Genomic DNA, 22,348 nt, shown 5'->3' on the forward strand with positions numbered 1-22,348 from the left:
TACATACATGTTGCATCAATTATATTACTCTCTATAGAAAACTCTTTGACATTGGAGTCAGCATGAAATCCCTTGATGAGTCCACAGCTGTCTGAAACATTCACAGTAGCCTCCTATCATGAGATGCACGGGTTAGGGTTAGAGAGTAGAAGTGTTCACACCTTCAGAAGATCCTGGTTCTATGGGGTTGGATGTTCACTCTATATAAATAACAATAACCATGAATTACACATCTCCCAAATACTGAAGATCATTATATAGCGGTAGAATGAAAGGAAAAAGAGATTGGGTCAAAAGACATGCCGATTTGGTTCAACCAGGAAGTGTTTTCACATCAACATCTGATGAATGATCAATGAAGAACGGAGAAGAAGGCAGCTGCTAATACAAACCAGCATTTGACCCTTTCTTCTTTCACTGACTGCACCGATTCAGAGAACAGATATGAGTTGACTTTTCATATTGTCTGGTGATATGAGGTATACAGACAAAAAGCACTCCATCTCCAGATGAAAACTGTGAAAGTTGCAGAATAAACTTGTGCGTTAAGGCTTTTATCCTGTGGTGGCCCCCTCGCTTCATCCTTCAACAAACGAATTGCATTAATCAAACAGGCCTACATCATGAAGCTAGTCCAGAAAGTGGAGCTGCTGCTTTGAACGTGTTGAATACATATGAAAAATTAGATGTGAATACAGCCTTTATTGATTATACATGGTTTGTTTGATCATTATTTGAATTTCTAAAAGTGTATTTCCATGACTCACAAAGAATTACACATTAGGCTGACGTGCACATGATGGTTTCTACAAATATTACATCTCCTTGAGTTGTTTATTTATGTAAATATTAATCATGATAATTCCAACACAGTTTTTTCCAGCAGACCGGTTTTAGTTAGTCAGTAATTTAGTTTTAACGCAATAAAAAGTTTTTTTTAAGACCGTCAAGCCTTCAAAGCTTCAGGTTCAAAAATATCAGCTGGTCCCAAACTTTCAAAGTTATTCTATAAAGGTAACAACAGATTTTATTGTCTTTCCATCACCTCATCTTTTTAAAATCGCTCCTTGCAAATTAAATTCTTCAACTTGGAAATCTTATTTTGGTCTTCCCTTCTTTCAAGGGGGTAATGTAACCATATCCACAGTGCACTGGTGTCACACTCAGAGTATCCCCTGCCTCTCTCCCGTAAGCCAGCTGGATTTGGCTCCAGCAACCCAAGTAACCCATAAAAAGGGGAAGAGGCTGTCAACAAGATAAATGAATGAATGATAAAACATATAAGTGATGCCATGGATCAATAATGCACACACTTACCAGTGTTGGACCAGCAACACAGTCTGTCAGATGGTCTCAAAACTACATACTGGGTGGATGCCAGTGTTTACAAGCAGAACATAACACTTCCTCCGTTGTTATATCCATGAGTGTACCCCAGAGATCTGTCCTGGGGTTCTTCTATTCATTAGATGTAACAGAACAGTCTGGATCAAAATCCTCTCAGTGCTCGGCTCCATCCATTCATTTTCTTGTAGACAAGACGATCGTATGAGATAACCCACATAAGACACCAGCTCATCTAAAAGTAGTACAGATAATAATAATAATCATTATGAGACAGTGGGCGATAATAATAGATAATTATACAAATAATGTTCAAACATTCAAGAGGAAAACACCCCTTAATTATCTTATAACTGTTTGCTTCAGAAGGAGGTTTGTCTTTCACCATGACTACACAAGTCTTACTTGCACCACTACAATACTGTGGAGTCTGTTAGAGCTAGAACAAACAATCCCATCATGACTAAAATGTCCAAGAAACAAAGGAACAGGAAACTTTAGGTTGGGTTATTTTTGTTTGGGAACCATTCCCAGTTTGGGAAGATAATAGTTTAACATCTTGGTTTAGAAGAGCAATAGGTTTATATCCTGAAAAGTTTTCCTTTCTTTCTGAGGCATCCAGTGAACAATCTGCTTAATATAACTTAATGTAAAACAGTCTGAAAGCTATTAATATTCATAATATTCAAATACAAACCTGAAGATGTCATCTGGGGTTGTGCTTTAGTGATAGCTGAGTAAAATAGATATTCAAAAGGCTCATCATCGTGTTCATGTATACTTTGTCTTGAAAAATAATTACATGTTTGGCTTGTTGGGTTAATCAAGCACCTAAGGCAGCCTGCACAGCACAATTAATCTTCATTAATAAAAGGTCTGAGGGTGAACTGAGTGCTTTATCAATATCATCAATTCTTTTTCCCAAGTTGTTATTTCAATCTTTCCCTTTTTTGACGAAGATTATGCTACAATTAAACCTCTCCTATAAGCTTTAAATGTTTGTCAGTATAGGGTGGGTTTGGTAATGGGTTGACAACTTATTGCGATATATATTTCACATTCAATTTTTAGATAGGAAGTACATTTTTCAACATTAAGAAACTGAATCGCAGTTTCTTTTTGAAAGATTGCTTGAAATAGATAACAATATTGCACAAATACTTTGGGGGGAAAAATCAATGCAAATGTGACATTTGTAAGGAGCTGAATAGGATATGAACTCATGATTTGATGGTTTGAGGGTTCGCCATGCATCAGTAGGATGCATTTCTACACAAATCCAACCTGAGGGCTTCAGTCTGGTGACAGAGGTAACTTTTGTTTGGGATGTCTGTCATCTATAGGATTAAGAAAACAGTTACATTTCTCTATTGTTGAAGATAACTTTAGCTAAATTTAGTTAATAAATTAAGATTAAAGATTAAATTTACTTTATTGATCCTTTCTCTGCTTTATTTTCTTCTACAAATATTCCACAATCAATATAATAATATAAATGAAATAATATAACTAATATAGAAGCTTAGGTTACATGAGGATTGCTATTCTTTAATACTCCTTTGAGCGAGCATGTAGAACATGAAGGAAATATATTTGGAATGGGTGTGATTAAACCAACAAACATGTACTGTATATGAGCAAGATTAAAAAGTCACAAGACAATAAAGAAGTGACACCAAATGATAGCAATTTGATAGAAATCGAATAGCACAGATTCATGTGGAAAAAATAAGAGCAATGGAGGCAGTTAGTTACTTATCATTAACACGCCACCATAACAGTTTAATGTTTCTTTTTTTTTGTCCACTTGTTGAAAAAGGTAATGTAAAGAGAAAATGGGTTGAAGGAGACTTGGATCCGGTTCAGTTAGGGAGTGTTTCTATAACATCCATGTGATGGATGAGCATGAATGATCAAAGATGAAAGAAGGCAGCCACAAATAAAATAATCTCTTTCTACTTCCGTTTTCGCCTGTTCTCTTCCGAAACAAAAGATGTGAGCTGACTTTCCTATAAGCCAGACCTGCAAATGTAAATCGCTTTATTACCAGATAAAAACTGTGAAGAAACAAAGTACTAAACTGAAAATGAGCACTTTTTAAAAAAATAAAACACTTGTTTGAATACAAATTGAATGTCCAATCAAATACTGCATGCTTATAATTACGTAGTTCATCTAGCATATCTGTTTATATCGTTATTTGATTACAATTATTAATAATTCCCTTAATTTCATATCACACTTAATGAAAATCAACATAATAGCAACAATTATGGTTAATTAGTACGTTGTCTTCACGTCCTATACGGAATTATTTCAAATATCGTACAAAAACGAAAACTGCAGCGCCAGGAAAGGCTGTAGGGGAGGGAACAATCTCGTTAATATGTACTCTTTGGTTTAGGTATAAATCAGACAGGACCTCTGCTACTCTTCGCTCTTCTTCTGCTCTTTCAACAGTTTTCTGACGCATCTCTTCCACAGCAACGATGACAGGGGACCACAAAACTGAGAAGGTTCAGCTGCACTCACCAGATTTAGATGAGCTGCGTGGTGGTGAGGGCTTTATATTTCTTAGTGACACAGACCAAGTTCAATAAATAAAGAAAATACCAATATGAGATACATATGTCTGGTTGCAGTTCTGCAGGCAGGACTGAAAAACAACTTTGCTGAGGTCCAGGTGAGTGTTGTGGACTGCCCAGATCTCACCCAAGAACCCTTCCAGTTTCCTGCCAGAGGTAAGAGCTCACCTCATGTGCATCACATTGTTAACACACATTCTTTCTACATATGAAAAAAGTTAAAAAGTTGGAGAAAAAGCAAGTGACAATGAGTGCTTTCTTGCATAAAAAAAAAACAATCAAAAGTTAATGAAGAAAAAGAGACAGATATTACTGACAGTTATTATTGAAATGTGTGTGGAGAAGGCTCTTTCAGCTCGATGCCGGTTCCACAGGAGAATATACGAATCAAAGACAAAAAAAACTATTGAGTGAAAAGCAAAAGTGAAAAAACAACAACAACTGTATTACATCTTTATTTTTTTAAAATAACTACCAGGCTTTAACATTTTGCTAAAGAGTAAAATTACATATTATTTTTTTTCCTTTTTCCTTTTATGATATTATTAATAAAAACATTAAAATTTACAGTTTGTTTAGTTGTTATAACGTACTATTAACAAAACCCAACCCTTGCGTATGCTTCTACCTTATTTTCTGTTATTGGTTTTGGGATGCATAAACGTCATGATGGGATGCACAAATTTTTATTGAAGTGCATCCCAGGGATGCAATATTTTCTTGAGGTAAGATGAACTCTGGTCATTCCGTTTTCCAAAGTTTCAGCTGTTTTTTAGATTAGTTTTTAGGGACCTGAAAGTTTTGCTTTTTTAAATTTTTTTATTAAGCAAATGTGAACTTATTCAGTTAGTTTTTCACATTCACACATGGTAGAGAGTACAGTCTGTCCTCATCACCACACATTGTACCAGTACATTTTTGAGACACCCAGATTTGTGTCATGTTTCTCTTCATGTCAACTTTGTAGGCTTGTGTGGAAGCCCTCGCATCACTGATATTGGTAGTGTGCAAAACTTGGTGTCCATGGCTGACCGGGACAAGGTGCATTTGACAAAGTTATTCAAACACATTGAGCAATACCTGGCAGCGAATGGGATTATTATTAAATTGCTTCTCCTCCTCCAAGGAATATGACATGAACGTCATATCAAAGCAGCTGGACCTGCCAGGAGCCTTCATACTCGGTGCAACGAGAGGTCCCTCCAAAATTCTTGGATTTAATGCAGAGGTGAAATCAATTTTGCCCCATGACACTCGATCACCGCGCTACAATATCTTCATATCATCACTTAGGACAATTTACTGCTGTTGATGCGTGTACAGCCATTTCTGCAGACTAAGTGCTACTTGAAAGAAAAATAAACTTTGGTCCTTTGTTTGAATGGTCTTTGGTCTTTGGGGCATAAACGGCACATTTGACCAGACATGAGTTGCTTTGTTTTGTTAGTGACAGGACTCTCTGAGAACTTAAATGTGAAGTAGTGAAAAAGTATAATGATCTGTGATTGAAAGAAAGTGAAGGTCAGAGTTGTAATAACCAGGTTGATGTGATCTGCAGGTGATTACTCTGATTCTGACTGAGCTGGAGGGAAGGCCTGCAGTGAATAGCAGCTACTACACCTGCATCAGTCCAGCAAATGGCAACGAAAAAGGCAAATGCTTCCAAGGAAAATACAGCGAGATAACCTCTGATAACAAGATTGGACCGCTGGGCAATCTGTATGCATGTGAAGGGAAGCCTGGAAAGGTAATCTGAAAAGAAATGCAGGCAAAAGGGTTACTTTAGTTGTACTTGAAGTGGCAGGGGTATCAGCTCATCTGCCATTGTGCCCTTGAACAAGGCACCGAACCCCACAAGTTGTTTCTAGGTGTGTGTGCATGTGTGTGCGCGTGCGCGCACGCTCAGGTATGTGCGTTTAATATATTGAGTGAAAAAAGAATTTCTCCCACAGGGAATTAACAAAGCAATTTAAATCTTAAATTAACTTTAATCACATGAGCAATTACCTGTAATTTAATAACTTTGCTAACAGTGTCATGCATGGCCTTCTGGCTCCTCCCATGTGTGCTCTCAGCAATTAAGAGATAAATATTAGGAAAGGAACTGAAGAAAAGTGAGGACGTAAGATGAGATGTCATAATCATCTTCTGTGCTCCTGTCCAGGTCATAGAGGTGAGGGCCAACAAGAGGACAGGAAACTACAGCATTGTGACGGCGTTGAGGAGAATTCTTAGAGAGCACTACCCAGATAAAAGCATGGCTTTGGGAGGCACCTTCCTCTTGCAGAAAGGGAAAGCTAGAGTTCACCTCATGGTAAACGTTGGACATGACACACAAAGGACAATTTATCACTGTTTTTCCATGTATTGATGTCCTTTTGTCTGCTCATTGATAGCCCAGAGAGATCACAGATTGTCCCATCCAGACTCCAGATAAAGCCGGAGATTTTCTCAGGATCTTTGAAATCAATGCACCGGTCATTTGCCCAACAGTGCTGGTGTCCAAAGACCCTGTATGTAAACTCAGTGTGAGCTCACACCGTTTCAACCATTGTATTCATTGAAGTAGTTTTATCTCATTGTTTTTGAAAAAATGTTTTTAGGATATGGACCTGCGTATTGAGCACACCCACTGCTTCAGCCACCATGGAGAAGGTGGCCACTACCACATAGACACCACACCTGACACTGTGGAGTACCTGGGCTACTTCATGCCTGCAGAGTTTGTGTACCGCATCGACAAGCCAACAGAGTACCACGCCATCAATAATAAATCAATCATAAAAGATTGATTCACGCTTACAGCAGAGCATCTCAGGATCATCTAAACACAATACATCATGTGTTCAGAAATGATGCCTAGCAGATTACCTTACAAAGTCTTACAGGAATAAATGTTATAAAATGAACTTGAGTTTGTGTACTTTTTATCAATCTTTACATCACTAGTTTCAGATATTAACCATAATAATACTTTTCAGGTATACATGAAATCCATTGAATGAATCCTAATCTGAATTTTCTGCATTGATTGATTGATGGCAGTATCGTATCTCCAACCCTCTTTGTTACTGTTACTTTTTTTCTGTTACTTTGTTATTCTCCTACAAATACACACTATAATGGAAGCTCTCTCATCTCGATAATGATCTGGAGTTGTTATGTGTAAAAGTAGAGCATTGTGAGTTATTATTGGCTATTTTTTAGTTCGATTGGCCTATCATTATCTCAGACTTACAAGTGGATGAACGTTTGCATCTCACCTCAAAGTAAAGCTGTCTTTGAGAAAATGTTTAGCAAACTGTGTAAAGTGTTTTTGTTTATTTAAGTAGTTTGATTTAAAAAATCTCTGCCCTAAAGCTACCTTAACTCAAATTATTCAGCCAACTATGAGGAAACAGGTTCGTAAACATATTCTCTCTGTAATGGCTGAGCAAAATCCACTTGTTTTGTGAGTTATCTTGGAAACAAATGTGTGTGATCTTTTGCAACGTCAATTATTAGCTTGGTTAAGGTAACTTTTTTTTGGTTTTAATATTAGACTATTCCCCACAACTACCTAAAAGATTAAGATTTAGATTAACCTGTGGTAACTGAATTCAAGTTCCTTAAGCTGTTAAAAAATATTGGACCACCCATTCTTCTCTGTCTCCATAGGTGTCCAGAAGAATAAATGAGAAAACCATTTATTGTGTGTATGCTAAAAGAGGAACAGTGAAGAATTTCTTTATGGAGTTTGGTTCCATTCGCTGGGATAAAATATTTGCATCCAAACTGTTAGAATAATGTATATAAATTATCTCATATTTACTCTTTTTCTTCTTCTTTTCCTTTCGGCTTTTCCCTTCAGGGGTCGCCACAGCGAATCAATTTCCTCCATCTAGCCCTGTCCTTTGAATCCTCTTCTCTCACACCAACTACCTTCATGTCTTCCCTCACTACATCCATAAACCTCCTCTTTGGTCTTCCTCTAGGCCTCCTGCCTGGCAGTTCAAAACTCAACATCCGTCTACCAATATATTCACTATCTCTCCTCTGGACATGTCCAAACCATCTCAGTCTGGCCTCTCTGACTTTATCTCCAAAACCTCTAACATGTGCTGTCCCTCTGATGTACTCATTCCTGATCCTATCCGTCCTGGTCACTCCCAGAGAGAACCTTAGCATCTTCATCTCCAGCTCTTTCTCCTGTCTTTTCTTCAGTGACACTGTCTCTAGACCAAACAACATCGCTGGTCTTACCACAGTTTTGTACACCTTTCCTTTCATTTTAGCTGATACTCTTCTATCACACATCACACCTGACACTTTCCTCCACCCGTACCATCCTGCCTGTACACGCTTCTTCACCTCTTTTCCACACTCTCCATTGCTCTGGACTGTTGAGCCTAAGTACTTAAAATCCTCCACCTTCTTGATCTCTTCTCCCTCTAACCTCACTATTCCACTTGGGTCCCTCTCATTCACACACATGTACTCTGTCTTACTGCGGCTAACCTTTATTCCTCTCCTTTCCAGGACAAACCTCCACTTCTCTAGCTTCTCCTCCACCTGTTCCCTGCTCTCACTACAGATCACAATGTCATCTGCAAACATCATAGTCCATGGAGATTCCTGTCTAACCTCGTCTGTCAGCCTGTCCATCACCATGGCAAACAAGAAGGGGCTCAGAGCTGATCCCTGATGCAGTCCCACCTCCACCTTGAACTCCTCTGTCACACCTACAGCACACCTCACCACTGTCTTACAGTCTTCATACATGTCCTGCACTGCTCTAACATACTTCTCTGCCACTCCAGACTTCCTCATACAATACCACAGTTCCTCTCTGGGCACCCTGTCATAAGCTTTCTCCAGATCTACAAAAACACAATGCAGCTCCCTCTGGCCTTCTCTGTACTTCTCTATCAACATCCTCAAAGCAAATACTGCATCAGTAGTACTCTTTTTTGGCATGAAACCATACTGCTGCTCACAAATGTTAACTTCTGCCCTTAGTCTAGCTTCCACTACTCTTTCCCATAACTTCATTGTATGGCTCATCAGCTTTATTCCTCTGTAGTTGCCACAACTCTGCACATCTCCCTTGTTCTTAAAAATGGGCACCAGCACACTTCTCCTCCATTCCTCAGGCATCTTCTCACTATCTAAGATCCTGTTGAACAACCCAGTCAGAAACTCTACCGCCACCTCTCTTAGACACTTCCATACCTCTACAGGTATATCATCAGGACCGACTGCCTTTCCACTCTTCATCCTCTTCAATGCCCTCCTCACTTCATCCTGACTAATCTTTGCTACATCCTGGTCCACAACAGTCACCTCTTCTAGTCTTTGTTCCCTCTCATTTTCCACGTTCATCAACTCTTCAAAGTACTCTTTCCATCTTCCCATCACACTACTGGCACCTGTCAATAGACTTCCATCTCTATCCTTAATCACCCTAACCTGCTGCACGTCCTTCCCATCTCTATCTCTCTGTCTTGCCAACCGGTATAGATCAGTCTCTCCCTCCTTACTGTCCAACCTAGCATACAAGTCATCATAAGCTTCTTGTTTGGCCTTTGCTACCTCTACCTTCACCTTACGCTGCATCTCACTGTACTCCTGTCTACTCTCCTCAGTCCTCTCAGTGTCCCACTTCCTCTTGGCTAACCTCTTTCTCTGTATACACTCCTGTACCTCCTCATTCCACCACCAAGTCTCCTTATCTACTTTCCTTCCAGATGACACACCAAGTACTCTCCTACCTGTCTCCCTGATCACATTAGCTGTAGTTGTCCAGTCATCTGGAAGCACCTCCTGACCACCCAGAGCCTGTCTTAACTCCTTCCTAAAAGTCATGCAACATTCTTCCTTTTTCAGCTTCCACCATTTTGTCTTCTGCTCTGCCTTTGCCCTCTTCATCTTCCTCACCACCAGAGTCATCCTACACACCACCATCCTATGCTGTTTGGCTACACTCTCACCTACCACTACTTTGCAGTCACTGATCTCTTTCAGGTTACACCGTCTACACAAGATGTAGTCTACCTGTGTGCTCCTACCGCCACTCTTATAGGTCACTCTATGTTCCTGCCTCTTCTGGAAGAAAGTATTCACTACAGCCATTTCCATCCTTTTTGCAAAGTCAACTACCATCTGTCCTTCTGCGTTCCTCTCCTGGATACCAAACCTGCCCATCACCTCCTCATCACCTCTGTTTCCTGCACCAACATGTCCATTGAAGTCTGCTCCAATGACAACTCTCTCACTTCTAGGCATGCTCTGCATCACTTCATCAAAGTCCAACCAGAATTTCTCCTTCTCCTCCAGCTCACATCCTACCTGTGGAGCATACCCGCTAACAACATTGAACATCACACCTTCTATTTCTAGCTTCAGACTCATCACTCTATCTGACACTCGTTTTACCTCCAGGACATTCCTAACAAACTCCTCCTTCAAGATAACTCCTACTCCATTTCTCTTCCCATCTACACCATGATAGAACAACTTGAACCCTGCTCCTAAACTTCTAGCCTTGCTACCTTTCCACCTGGTCTCCTGGACACACAGTATGTCTACCTTCCTCCTCTGCATCATGTCAACCAACTCTCTACCTTTTCCTGTCATAGTTCCAACATTCAACGTCCCTACTCTCAGTCCTATACTCTTGGTGTTCCTCTTCTCTTTCTTCGTGCGGACGCACTTTCCTCCTCTCCTTCTTCGACCAACAGTAATCCAATTTCCACCGGCGCCCTGTAGGTCAACAGCGCCGATGGCGGTCGTTGTTAACCCGGGCCTCGACCGATCCGGTATGGAAGTCATAGGTTTGATTCGCATCTTTGATATGGCAAAAGTTTTACGCCGGATGCCCTTCCTGACGCAACCCTCTGTATTTATCCGGGCTTGGGACCGGCACAATAAGACACTGGCGTGTGTCCTCTTGCGGCTACATTTCATATTTACTCTTTTTATATTCCTTTATTCTTTGTAGCATGGCCATGTTAATGTTTATATCTGTATGAAGTGTATTGCAATGTTTTAAGTTCTTTTCTAGTCAGACGAAACCAGCAGGGGGACCACCAGAGTGTTGGTGGGAGCCATTTGAGCAGGATGCGACCTCTGAATGACAATAAGAATGACAATGGTTGTTATCTTCAGAGGAGAGGATGCCCTAAAACAGATTAGAATGACTGTGTCACTTTTTTATTGCATCATGCCAGATGATGTTTTACTGTTGTCTTTCTGCCCCCCATCCCTTAGAAAAAATAAATGTAAACAGGGACTGCCCTAAATAAAAAGAGGGTTCGGCAGAGAAATCCTTAGAGCGGATAGACTTTTGTAGCGGGTACATCTCTGTCCGTTCTCCTCGCGAGTAAAAAATATAAACTGTTGTCTTCTCCTTTTTTGTCTGTGTTTTAAATGTTCCAGGTTGTTTGAACCTGACACAAACATTTGAATTTTTTTTTAACAAAAATAATAAAAGAAGCAATACAGTAATGACTGTAAATCCATTTTAAATGTCTTTTAAAAATGGAGATACAGCGACCTCTTCTGAATAAAATAGGTATTACAATATTTCCCATAATGCTGCTGCAGCACCAGCCCGGAAGTAAGATGTTTATTGACAATATGGCTGCGTTGCTGGCATTAAATTTGAACTAAATTGGATTTGGAAGTACTTATTGGGGTTGAATTAATGATAATCCTTTTTTTGCTTCAGGAGCGTATGGATCAGATATATTTGAATGAAGGGACCCGCGAATTCACGGGATGGTGTCTGTGAGTTGAGGAAACGTTCAGAGTGTGAAACCCGTCATGTCGTTTTTCAAGAGGAAAGGTAAGGAGGCACCTTCCGCAGTCTGTCACGTCCACGGTGGTTAACCGCAAATCGGGCCCGGCAAAGCGGAGCGTCGTCCCTGATAAAATGAACCGAATGGAGTCGAGAAAACAGAAGAACCAAATGCACCTGGGTGTTCGTTTCAAATCAGCTTTTCTGCTCTCCGCAGTAACACAGTTAGCTTAGCGTTAGCCGCCGAGGCTCCCAGTCTTGACTAGTGTTAGCCTGAATCGTAATAAATCTAAATCTAATAAATCTACATTCAGTAGTTTATTTCTTAGACGTATCAACACGAATATGTGTTTATAAAACAGTTTATTAAATCCTAATTGAACAGTGCTAACTGTAATAGCTGTCTTTTAATAGAAAGGACAGACGAATATGCCACCAAGTTAGCTTTACTTCTTCCTACCTTAGACAACAAGAAACTTCAAAAACAGATATTATATCATTTTACCAGTATCTTTATCATAAATCATCATAAAGTGTGAAATTTCTGAGTGGCTTGGATGCTGCTAACGTGAAAAAAAACTTATTGAGGCACTGGGATCTGATTGGATTGTGTTGGCTCTAAACCACATGGCAGGTCCTAAACATACAGCCCCACATGTTTTAGCTTTACCACTATGTATAAGAAATAAGATATTGTTCATCAGTTTCGTGTATTTTGTGTTCATTTAAATTACCCACCTGCTAGAGCTCATCTAGCTGTAGTAACTCCAGCCGTCATAGATAGTAAGCAGTCTTTAATTTAATTTTATAGTCATTTTAAATGCTGTATAATGCAGCACAATACAGTAACCTTCAAAATGAACCAACACATCACCAAAATCAGTTGTAAAAAAATCGGAACATTTTACAGCCCCTCGACTTTTTTTTTTAGTGAGATAGATTTTTTAGCATTCCTAGCCGAACTGTTAAAACAGCTGACCCAGCAGGTTTCAAAATGAGGAAACATTAGTGAATGAACTCCCACCGATTTGAACTAGATTGACCAACAGGAAGTAAGAGTTACTCGTTATAAGCCTGGTTTGAAGTAATGCTGAGTAGACTTTATAGACAAGCAAGATCATGATCATAAAATGACTATGACCTTCAGTGTCAACACAGAACAGCTATAGGTTTTACTTCATTCATCCTAGTTTGTCCATCATTGTTTTCTACTGATTATTCATCATTTCTACTCCTTTTTGGTTCATTTGTCCTTCGGTAAGTTGAAGTTCATATCAGGCCTACATAATGTTCCTCAGTGTTCGTCCTTCGGACAAGCCACAGTACCACTCAGCATTACTTTAAGTGCATTCCTTCACAGCCATGAATCTGTGATTCGTGCTCTTGAGGAAAAAACCTTTCAGAGTTCTTGTGAAGTAGGGATGTATGATATATTTGGAACATGTATTATTATTATTAATAAATAATAATAATAATAATAGGCCAGATAATGGGAAGTGTGTATTATCAGCAGACAATAAATTCATAGTGTTTAGATGGAGTCGATAACAAGAGGCCAGAACGCTTTCATTGACTTTGTAAGCATAGCATTTACAGTCTGATACAGTAAGTAGTGATCATGCTCATTAGGTTGAAGTACATTATCTGGAGAGACCCGTGGTGTGTAGAACACAGAGCCAAGCGTGTCAGCTTCAGTCTCAGGGTTCAGATGAATTAAACATATCGGCAGTACGTGATCCACAGGAGGTCCATCTCTTATTGTTGCTACGACAGATCGCTCCATCGTCCGTCTTTGCTCGCAGCATCTTAGCCTTGCTTGGTCTGAGGTCATCATGCACTCGATAACACATAATTATAGTGAAAACATTCTGCGTGTCAAATTTGTGTTCAGTAACACAAATGTGACACGCATTTATGGTATTTGATAAACGGTGTCATCAGCTGTGACACTGTTTATTTTATTATAGCTTTTAAACCTTCAGTCAATCAGACGAGGGTCTTTTCTGTCTGTACCCAGACGTCTCATTTACACTCATTTGTCAGCAGTGATTCATGAGTTCGCACCTTGCGGCTCTTCACAGGTATTTTTCTAGTATGTCATCATTTTCTTATGATGTCATTCCGGTGTTAGTGGTGGAACTACACTGACGCTCCTCCTCTGTGAGTCTCATGTTGAACCAAAAATCTGTTTTGTTCCAAACTCACTTTCATCTTCTTGCCTACAGCCAAAAGCAAAGAGCCAGAGAGAGTGAACGATGCTAAAGTCAGTAGAGGTGAGTTCTTCATCAGATGTCTTTGCTCCTAGAGCTGAGAGGAGCCTTTCTTAAAGGACTATTTTAAATCTTTATGGTTGGTTGTGATGAAGGTTATCCGCAGTAAGACAGAGTACATGTGTGTGAATGAGAGGGACCCAAGTGGAAGAGTGAGGTTACAGGGAGAAGAGATCAAGAAGTCGGAGGATTTTAAATGATCAAAAGAAGCAAAATTTGACCTTCAAGTGAAACACTTTCAACTCTCATTCAAACACACACTGAGCTGTCTGTTTCCTCAAACATTCCTCACATCCTAAGGCGTCTGCACATGAACTGTGAGCTCATTCAAGAGGCTTTGCTTTGAAAAAACAAACAAAAAAAAAAAGACCTTTTCATACCAGTCACATCGATGTCATACGTTCAGACCACTGAGGAACATTGATGTCATTATGATCCTTTCTTCCTTTATTTTTCTTCCTCTTACAGCTCCAGCCAGTCCTCACTCTCCATCACAAGCAGCGAGGAACCACATTGCCATCCAGGAAGCTGCCGGGCCCAGCCATGTGGCCATCAGTGCCATCTCTGCCAACATGGACTCCTTCGCTCGCGGTCGCACCGCCATCCTCAAAAAACAGCCCAGTCACATGGAGGCTGCACACTTCGGAGATCTTGGTAAAGAGCCTTATGTGCTTGTGTATTATATATATTTTTTATTATATATGTGCCAGCTGACTGCTGTCTTTGCTTCGGTTTAAAATCTTATCATAAATCTGCTAAATAATGCTTTAGTTCTCGTAAAAATGGAAATTTCCCCACTGTGGGACCAGTAAAGATATATTTTATCTTATGTTATAAAATAGTTTTGATTCATTCGGTGCTTTCATATTGCTAGGCTTCGTAAACACCATCCTTTTCCTGCTGTACAATGAGATTACTAGCATGTGCGTCAAGTACTGGGATGAGATGGTGTGAAGGTATGTTAAGTAGCCGATCGTCTACGCTGACAGAAACTGTACGAGCCAGTCGTCCGTAGAGAAGCTGGAGTGACAGGCAGGTGGAGGAACCTGTGCTGCAGCCCAGACCACAAAATCTGAATGAAAACAGGCGCCCGTGATTCCTGGCCTGTTTTTCTACCAGAAGACGAAGGAAGCAGCTACATGGCTGACTGGAGTTTGTGATGTGGTCATGTGACGGATGTAAAGAACAGAGCAGAGCAGAGAGCTCCGTGGCAGACTTTTTACTGGTTGTAGAAATGATTTGTAAATGAGGCTTCACGACTATCTGACGCTAGAGACGGATGTCACGCTGGTTTCTGTGGTTTCTAACAGCTTTCAGTGTTAATGCAGCGTCGGCTGTGTGATCTTAAGCAATGTGAGCAGGCCGACTTAGAACCACCTCCCGCTGCTCGATGCATTTTTTCAGCCCTGTTTTGTTTTCAAAGGGTAAAAAACATTTCAGGAAGCGTCGGCCCACACTTCAGTCTAACTGCGGCTTTTCACGCATTATCATAATTCACAAGCTTACTGTTGTATTTTAGAGCTTAGGAGCTTTCACAGGTTGCTATACTGACTACTTCATACACATAGGAGTGAAAAACACTCAATCTATTATCCTGGGATTCTGAAAAAGTTTGCTGGGGTTAAATCAACTGTGAAATTACATATTTTAATGCAGCCCTCATATGGACGGACGGAGAGCCGGAAACTCAAAGCGTTTCAAAACAAACACCCTGGCGTGGTTAAAATTCACCTCACACTTCCTGGTAAATTATGAGAGCAAAGCAAAGAAAATTCACTTTTGAAAAAAGAATCTTTCTCTTCATGTTGCCGCTCCCATCAATATACTGCTCATTTTATCTTTCATTGAATGTGAAAGTTGAAAGCTTTAAATAAAGGGGCGAGCGCTGCTCAGTCTTTTCATGCGGTCGAATATGGCTTTGCTCTTTAAAGCAGCATCAGTTTTATTTTGATATGAATGTACGGGTTTTTTTCTGATGCTTCTGTCGCCGAATATCCTAGTAAGTTGGTGAAGATATTAAATATTTGGCTCAGCTGCCAATCGAAGTACAAGATCTTCAATATCGTCCATCTTTATGCTGTTTCCGGTTAACAGCAGGATTCTGCTGAGTCCTTTGCTGAACTGTGTGCTCATTGGTTTTCTCCAGGTCATTCCAGTGTGAATTACCAGCCCCAAGAAAGTCGCTCCCGCCTCTCCAAGACGGTGGATCACGTCCTTCAGGACAACGTGGCAATACCCCATTATATGCATTTCATGGAACTAAAAGGCGCCGACCAACTGGTTCGCTTCTGGTTGGAGGCGGAGAGTTTCCGCTCTACCAGCTGGTCCCGGGTCAGAGCTCACAGTCTTAACTCCGTCAAGCACAGCACGCTGGCCGAGCCCGTCCCTCCCACCCAGGACAGCTCGGAGCTGCAGGACCCGGCCCAGTGTGCGACCACAGCTCTGGGACAGGACAGTAGCAGTGAAGGCCTTGCGCCGCCGCCGCCGCCTGACTCCTCCGTCATAGATGCAGGCTTGAGACCCGGCACCCCTCAAACAGACACTCCCATTAGCCAGACGCCCTCCAGGACAGGGACACCCAACAAAATCCAGCCAAGCAGCGCCCTGCAGGACCTGTCTGACAAACTCATGAAAAGTGAGTCGCCTTTAAACAAGCTTTTCTCTCTATGTGTTTAACAGTTGTGTCTCTTACTGCTGAATTTTTCAGGGTGTTTATAATCCGGACATGACAGCATTATAAATTATTTTAAAATGATTTTTTTGTAAAAAAATTTAATGAAGTTTGATCATCTCGAAATCACCCAGACCCAATTCCAGACGCTTACCCCTCTTAACAGAGTTAAGAGTAGGTTTAAATTTTTTTTATCTACAAAATAGGATACTGCTCATCATTACATAATTTTTCAAACCATAATGTAAATGATCAGACTTTTATTCATTAGCAAAGGAATCCAACAGTCAGGTCTCTCACTCCTGTAGCAGGTCAGCAACACATTTCTTCATCTTCTTCTTCTTCAGATTAGATTCCTGGTTTGTTCAGGCGTCCCCTTGAAAACATGAAATCATTAGTTTTACACAAACCTGTTGCTGCTGCCGTTATCATCAGATGATAAGTCTGACCTGATTCACGCGATAGAACAAAAGAACAGGTGAAAATAATACTGATTAAAAATATATGGTTATTGTCCAGAACAGCATGAAATCAACAAGTAAAAAAAATATAAATGTTTCTAAAGTGCATTATAACAATCAAATTCCTTAACCATTATCATCTAAATTCATCAGATATTTTATGTTATTTTTTTGACTTTTTACCAGTTGTTAATGAAGATGTACAGTATAACATCATGCACTTGTTTTATTGGAGCGGTAGCCATGCTGCCTCTGTTCACAAAGCATTCTGGGATTCTATACCACTAGCTTCTACTGTTCTGAGTCTGCATCAATTGTAAAGGGAATAGACTGAAGGGGTCACGATGCATCCAAAATGTCCTTCAACTGTAGCGATGGGTAATAAGTTATAACTGTAAAGGAAGCCACGGGTCAGTGCGGAGTCACGCGGACGCTTTGACCTTCTTCACATTCAGGAATGAATTTGAAAAAATGTCAGATTTCCATCCTGTGATTCGCCTGATTTTCCGCTGTTAGAGTTTCAATCAGGTCGTCTTGTTCAGCCTCATCTGCAGCAGTTTAACATCTTGTGGCGTTGCTGTGGCTTGTCGTTCTATTCAGGTATAGAAAAAGATGCAGTTACAATCTTCACCAAATACATCTCTCCAGACGCCGCGAGGCCCATCCCCATCACAGAGCCGCTCAGAAACGACATCGTTGGTGAGACACAGATACAGATATCACCGATAGGTTATTCATATCTGGTTTGAGTTGCAAAACGCAATCAGTCATTAAATCAGTCTAGTGATCCTGTTCTTTTCCTTTAGCTAAGATATGTGGCGAGGACGGCATGGTGGACCCAAACTGCTTTGTCATTGCACAGTCGGTCGTCGTGGCGATCATGGAGCAGCAGTGAGTTTCTGTACATTCATTCTAGAAGAGTTTCCCCACAGCCGCTCTTTTTACGCCAACATTTAAGTCCGACTCGTGTCCTTTGTAATCGAGCAAGAGCAGCTCTCTTCACCTCCTTCTTTGCTTTCATTTCAAGGCACTTTAGTGAATTTCTGCGGAGCCATCATTTCTGTAAATACCAGATTGAAGTTTTGACTAGCGGCTCTGTGTTCCTGGCTGACATCTTGTTTTGTGAATCGGCTCTGTTCTACTTCTCTGAGGTGAGTTCATCTCATTATGACATCTCGTGTCAAACGCATGTCCCTGCGCCTCCTCTTGATAGCATGTGCAAGGGATGTGTAGTAAATCCATAACCTGTTCCATAACCTGCCCTGACTGGCGTGTCCGTCTCTGCAGTACATGGAGAAGGAAGAGGCGATGAACGTTTTGCAGTTCTGGTTGGCAGCTGATAACTTCCAGAACCAGCTTGCAGCTAAAAAGGGCCAGTATGACGGCCAGGAGGCTCAAAACGATGCCATGATCCTCTACGACAAGTAGGCCGCTGACACTTTTAAGTCTCTTTTTACTTGGAGGAGTCAGTTCAACTGAAGAAACAGACGTATTCTGGATCAGCTGATTCCTAGTAGTTTACTAAATATCGAAATAATATGGTTTTCTTTTTCATAAGGCCCTGATTTCCTAACATTACCAGTGCAGATGTTAAATAATTCCTCTCAGTCCGATATAACAGTCTGTTTATTAATCGGTTTGAACATCATCACTCCTACAGGATCCCATAATGGACAAAAGAGTTAAAAAAAAGGAAAGGCAAATTAAGAGCCAATAATATTTTAATAGATTTACAGAATCACTAGTGTTCATTTAGGCTTCCTGTTTCACTCTGGTTAGCAGAGTGCGGGAAGAAAGTGCGTAGATAAGAAGGAAAGTCAGAAGAAAGAATAGAAGGAACCAAGTAGGCAGGATGGATGATATGTGGAAGAAAAATAGGAAGTAAGAAAGGAAAAAAAAGTAGGAAGTTAGGAAAGAAAGTATTAAGGATGGAAAGAGGGAAGGAAGAGTGCAGCATTTTGTAAAATCTCCCGACCAGCAGATGACTTTCTTCAAACTCACCAAGTCTTCATCCCTCTGCTTCCTGTTCAGGTATTTCTCACTCCAGGCCACCAACCCTCTGGGCTTTGGCGACTCCGTGAGGATGGGGATCGAGTCGAATATCTGTCGAGAGGGAGGGCCGCTCCCCGACTGTTTCACCACACCCCTCAGACAAGCGTGGACCACCATGGAGAAGGTCAGGCTCTCCATTGGCTGCAGATCAGCTGTTTTACAAGGCACTTTTATTTATTGTCTTTTACGATACTGGGAAATGTGGCATCAAGTGTAAAATAAAGACCTCAGTAAAATTACCGATTCAGTTACTTTGCCCTTTTAAAGATTTAATTGGATGCTTTCTAAATCATGAGCTTGATCTGTCTTCCGGTATTTAATTAGATCCTTCCAAAGGTTTGTGTTCTTCATTGTGTAATTCATTGCGAAATTGTCTTTTTACGCTACCAACAAACACACCCCGTCTTTAGTCAGTGAAATGAAAGCTGAAAGCCGTTGCTTTCACATAAAGGTCAGTCACAAACCTTTGCACCTGGGAAAAAAAAACCCCCTCAGAGTATTCATTGTTCCCATAACGCCATGTTTTGCATTTGTTCAGGTCTACATGCCCGGCTTCCTGTCCAGCAACCTTTACTACAAATACCTGAGCGACCTCATCAACTCGGTGCGTGCCGACGATTTTGTGAATGCCAGCACTCCGGGTCAAGGCGTGGCCGTCGAGAACAACCGATCAAGTTCAAATGTCAGCGATGGCTCCCAGACTCAGGTGACCCACAACTTTAACCTACATCTTCAGCCCCTGTGGGCATGTTCCTCTGTCTGCTGACATTTAGACCTGCTCCACCTCATTACTTGAACAGTGAAGAGCTTTGAGTTAATGCTAGAGGGTTTCATTCCTATTGTCTACATATGTAGTTGGGGGGAGGCATTCAGATATTCAACCCGTATCTTCATTACAGCTCGGTGCGAGAAAGGCAGCGATCAAGATCCTGAAGAACTTTGACGAGGCCATCACAGTGGACGTCTCCAGCCTGGACCCCGAGTCTTTGTACCAGCGACCGTATGCTGGGTGAGAGTAAAGACGTAGAGTTTATGTAAAATCCCTGCATTATGCTTTGAAATGGATATAATCCACATATCAGAAGTCAATCTATAAGCAATGTGCTTTTAAAAACATAAAGGTGTGCAGAATGTCTTTTGTAATCTGTGTGACATAATTTATTTAAAAGTTCTTTTGAAATATTTTCTTTTATCAAATGTATCTTTTATTAATTTCCTTTGAGGGCTCCGCCCTCCTCTTTGATTTGCCTCGCTGTCATTTGAGTTAAACACTTATGTCAGTTAACTTGATACTATCTCCTGTGTTAAGTTTTTATGTGCTGTGAAAAGTCCCGTTTTCAAAGATAATTCATGTCTACCAGTCAGATTTTGTGCAGTTGAAGTTGAGCAAACACCCCGAGAAGCACAGATGTGGTGTTTGCTGTCTTCATCCATCTTTTCTCCTGTTTTCTGCACAGAAAGATGACGTTTGGGAAGGTCAATGAGATGGGGCAGTTCATCAGGGAGGCAGAACCAGAACCGGACGTGAAGAAATCCAAAGGCATGATGCCTGTGACTCTCTCTCCCTCTCTGTATTTCAAAAGCAATCCTCCCTCTGCCCATGAAATTTGGATGACATCTATCAGCTGCTCCCAGACTTCTCAAAGATTTTTTAAAATATTACATTTAATATTTTCATTAAAATCAAATAAATCCCCCTCTTTACCAATTTATAATATCCTTACAACTGGAGGGATTTCTTTTGGAACATTTTACAGTGTGTCAGGATTAATTCAGTGAAATCATCCTGCAGTTCGTAGCTCAGTATTTGTTCAGATTAATTTATAATTTGTGTGTCTAACTCGGCCCCTTGTGTCATTTAGGTTCCATGTTTTCTCAAGCCATGAAGAAATGGGTCCAGGGCAACTCCGATGAGGTGAGCCCACTAAACGCTCATGAATGATTCAGGGTTCAGAGACACGTGGCGTGACGTGTTCAGACCACGACGTCTGATTTATTAAAAGAATGTTTTTTAAACTCTGCTGTGACCGTGATCATCCAGGCCCAGGAGGAGATGGCGTGGCAGATCGCCAAGATGATCGTCAACGACGTCGTGCACCAGTCAAACCACAACAGCCCCGTCAAGTCCACCAAGGTAAGGAACATCCCTGAAGTCTGTTTCCTGTCTGAGATGTGGAGCGACTAAAGCCGGTCTGTTTTCTGTTTGCAGTTATGACCCCAATGAAGAACCAAAGCCAAATGCAAACACAGGGTTCACTTTACAATGAACTGAATCACTCTGAGAGCGAACAAGGCGTTTTATCATCTGTGTGTGTATGTGTTGTGTGTGTGATTGGATGAGTGATTGTTCATGAGTGTGCTAACAGAAAAAGCTGAAATGCATCATCTTCCACTCGTCCTACTCCATAACACTATAAAGGTACGCGTGCGGTTGACCACAGCGAACGGAAGAAAATCATGAGGAAGGAAACATTCAACTCAGTGCCGGATGGAAGACCGCAGGGAGAGGCAGTGCTGCAGCCACGCTGTCTGAAAAAGACTGAATTAACCTCACTCCCTGCTGAAGCAACTCCACACATCTTTCATAATCATTCCTGATTTTTTTTTCCATCTGGAAATCTGAAGATTTAGTATCTTAAGGCTCAAGAAGATGAAAATTGCCATTGTGCAGTTTTTGCATTCGCTTCCCTCAGCCTACCCGGACTAGTTTTGTTTCCCTTTCACTGATGTGAGCTGTCCTACCTTGGCGTTTTGAGTACTGTAGAGCATCTAGGAATGCTACGGTGAATCCGAAGATGAGCTGATGAGTTAACTTCTTTCTTGAAACTCCTGGCACCTTTTTTCAAAGTGTATAAAAAGAAATACTCCCTAATGAACTTAAGCGCTCCACTTGTGTTGGGAAAACTCCAGAGTTCATGTTCTAAATGTTCTGTGTATATAAATATGTAGATTTCTGGTTTACCCTGTAGTATTAATGTTAGTCCTTTTTTATTTAATGGTGATTGAGTTTTTGTTTTTTTCTTGTGTCACTGAAGCAAATCAGTGATGACTGGACTAGTAAACTGGGATGTTTGCTTAGTGAATGATTTTTTATTTTTATTTTTTTAGTTGTTTTGAGGCCACCCATGATGAGAAGAACCAGAAAAGACACTTGGTACTATGTACCAATAATGTTTTCCGACATGTAT

The 22,348-nt window shown here is 40.8% G+C and overlaps 2 protein-coding genes across 2 annotated transcripts; both read left to right on the plus strand.

Annotated features, from left to right (window-relative positions):
- The first annotated feature begins 3,791 nt into the window (after positions 1-3,791).
- Positions 3,792-6,815, plus strand: LOC137606431 (ester hydrolase C11orf54 homolog). The gene is made up of 8 exons (XM_068331683.1): positions 3,792-3,900; positions 3,987-4,085; positions 4,897-4,970; positions 5,056-5,157; positions 5,488-5,676; positions 6,094-6,243; positions 6,326-6,442; positions 6,533-6,815. The coding sequence occupies exons 1-8, from the start codon at positions 3,834-3,836 to the stop codon at positions 6,719-6,721; spliced, it is 987 nt and encodes a 328-aa protein (XP_068187784.1). The 5' UTR covers positions 3,792-3,833; the 3' UTR covers positions 6,722-6,815.
- Positions 6,816-11,543: 4,728 nt separating this feature from the next.
- akap10 (A kinase (PRKA) anchor protein 10) lies at positions 11,544-22,348 on the plus strand. Its single transcript, XM_068331001.1, has 15 exons — positions 11,544-11,754; positions 13,932-13,979; positions 14,445-14,630; positions 16,123-16,611; positions 17,709-17,807; positions 17,915-17,999; positions 18,136-18,259; positions 18,396-18,532; positions 19,140-19,284; positions 19,699-19,866; positions 20,060-20,169; positions 20,618-20,700; positions 21,023-21,075; positions 21,202-21,294; positions 21,370-22,348. The coding sequence occupies exons 1-15, from the start codon at positions 11,733-11,735 to the stop codon at positions 21,373-21,375; spliced, it is 1,848 nt and encodes a 615-aa protein (XP_068187102.1). The 5' UTR covers positions 11,544-11,732; the 3' UTR covers positions 21,376-22,348.

The sequence above is a fragment of the Antennarius striatus genome, chromosome 13 (assembly GCF_040054535.1).
Source record: "Antennarius striatus isolate MH-2024 chromosome 13, ASM4005453v1, whole genome shotgun sequence".
Classification (NCBI taxonomy): domain Eukaryota; kingdom Metazoa; phylum Chordata; class Actinopteri; order Lophiiformes; family Antennariidae; genus Antennarius; species Antennarius striatus.

Coding starts and splice junctions, on each gene's coding strand:
- akap10 (XM_068331001.1), top strand. CDS start 11,733: ATGTCGTTTTTCAAGAGGAAAG. Junction 18,260..18,395: donor CTCTGTTCTACTTCTCTGAG/GTGAGTTCATCT, acceptor CCGTCTCTGCAG/TACATGGAGAAGGAAGAGGC. Junction 18,533..19,139: donor GCCATGATCCTCTACGACAA/GTAGGCCGCTGA, acceptor CTTCCTGTTCAG/GTATTTCTCACTCCAGGCCA.
- LOC137606431 (XM_068331683.1), top strand. CDS start 3,834: ATGACAGGGGACCACAAAACTGAGAAGGTTCAGCTGCACTCACCAGAT. Junction 4,086..4,896: donor CTTCCAGTTTCCTGCCAGAG/GTAAGAGCTCAC, acceptor TCAACTTTGTAG/GCTTGTGTGGAAGCCCTCGC. Junction 5,677..6,093: donor GTGAAGGGAAGCCTGGAAAG/GTAATCTGAAAA, acceptor GCTCCTGTCCAG/GTCATAGAGGTGAGGGCCAA.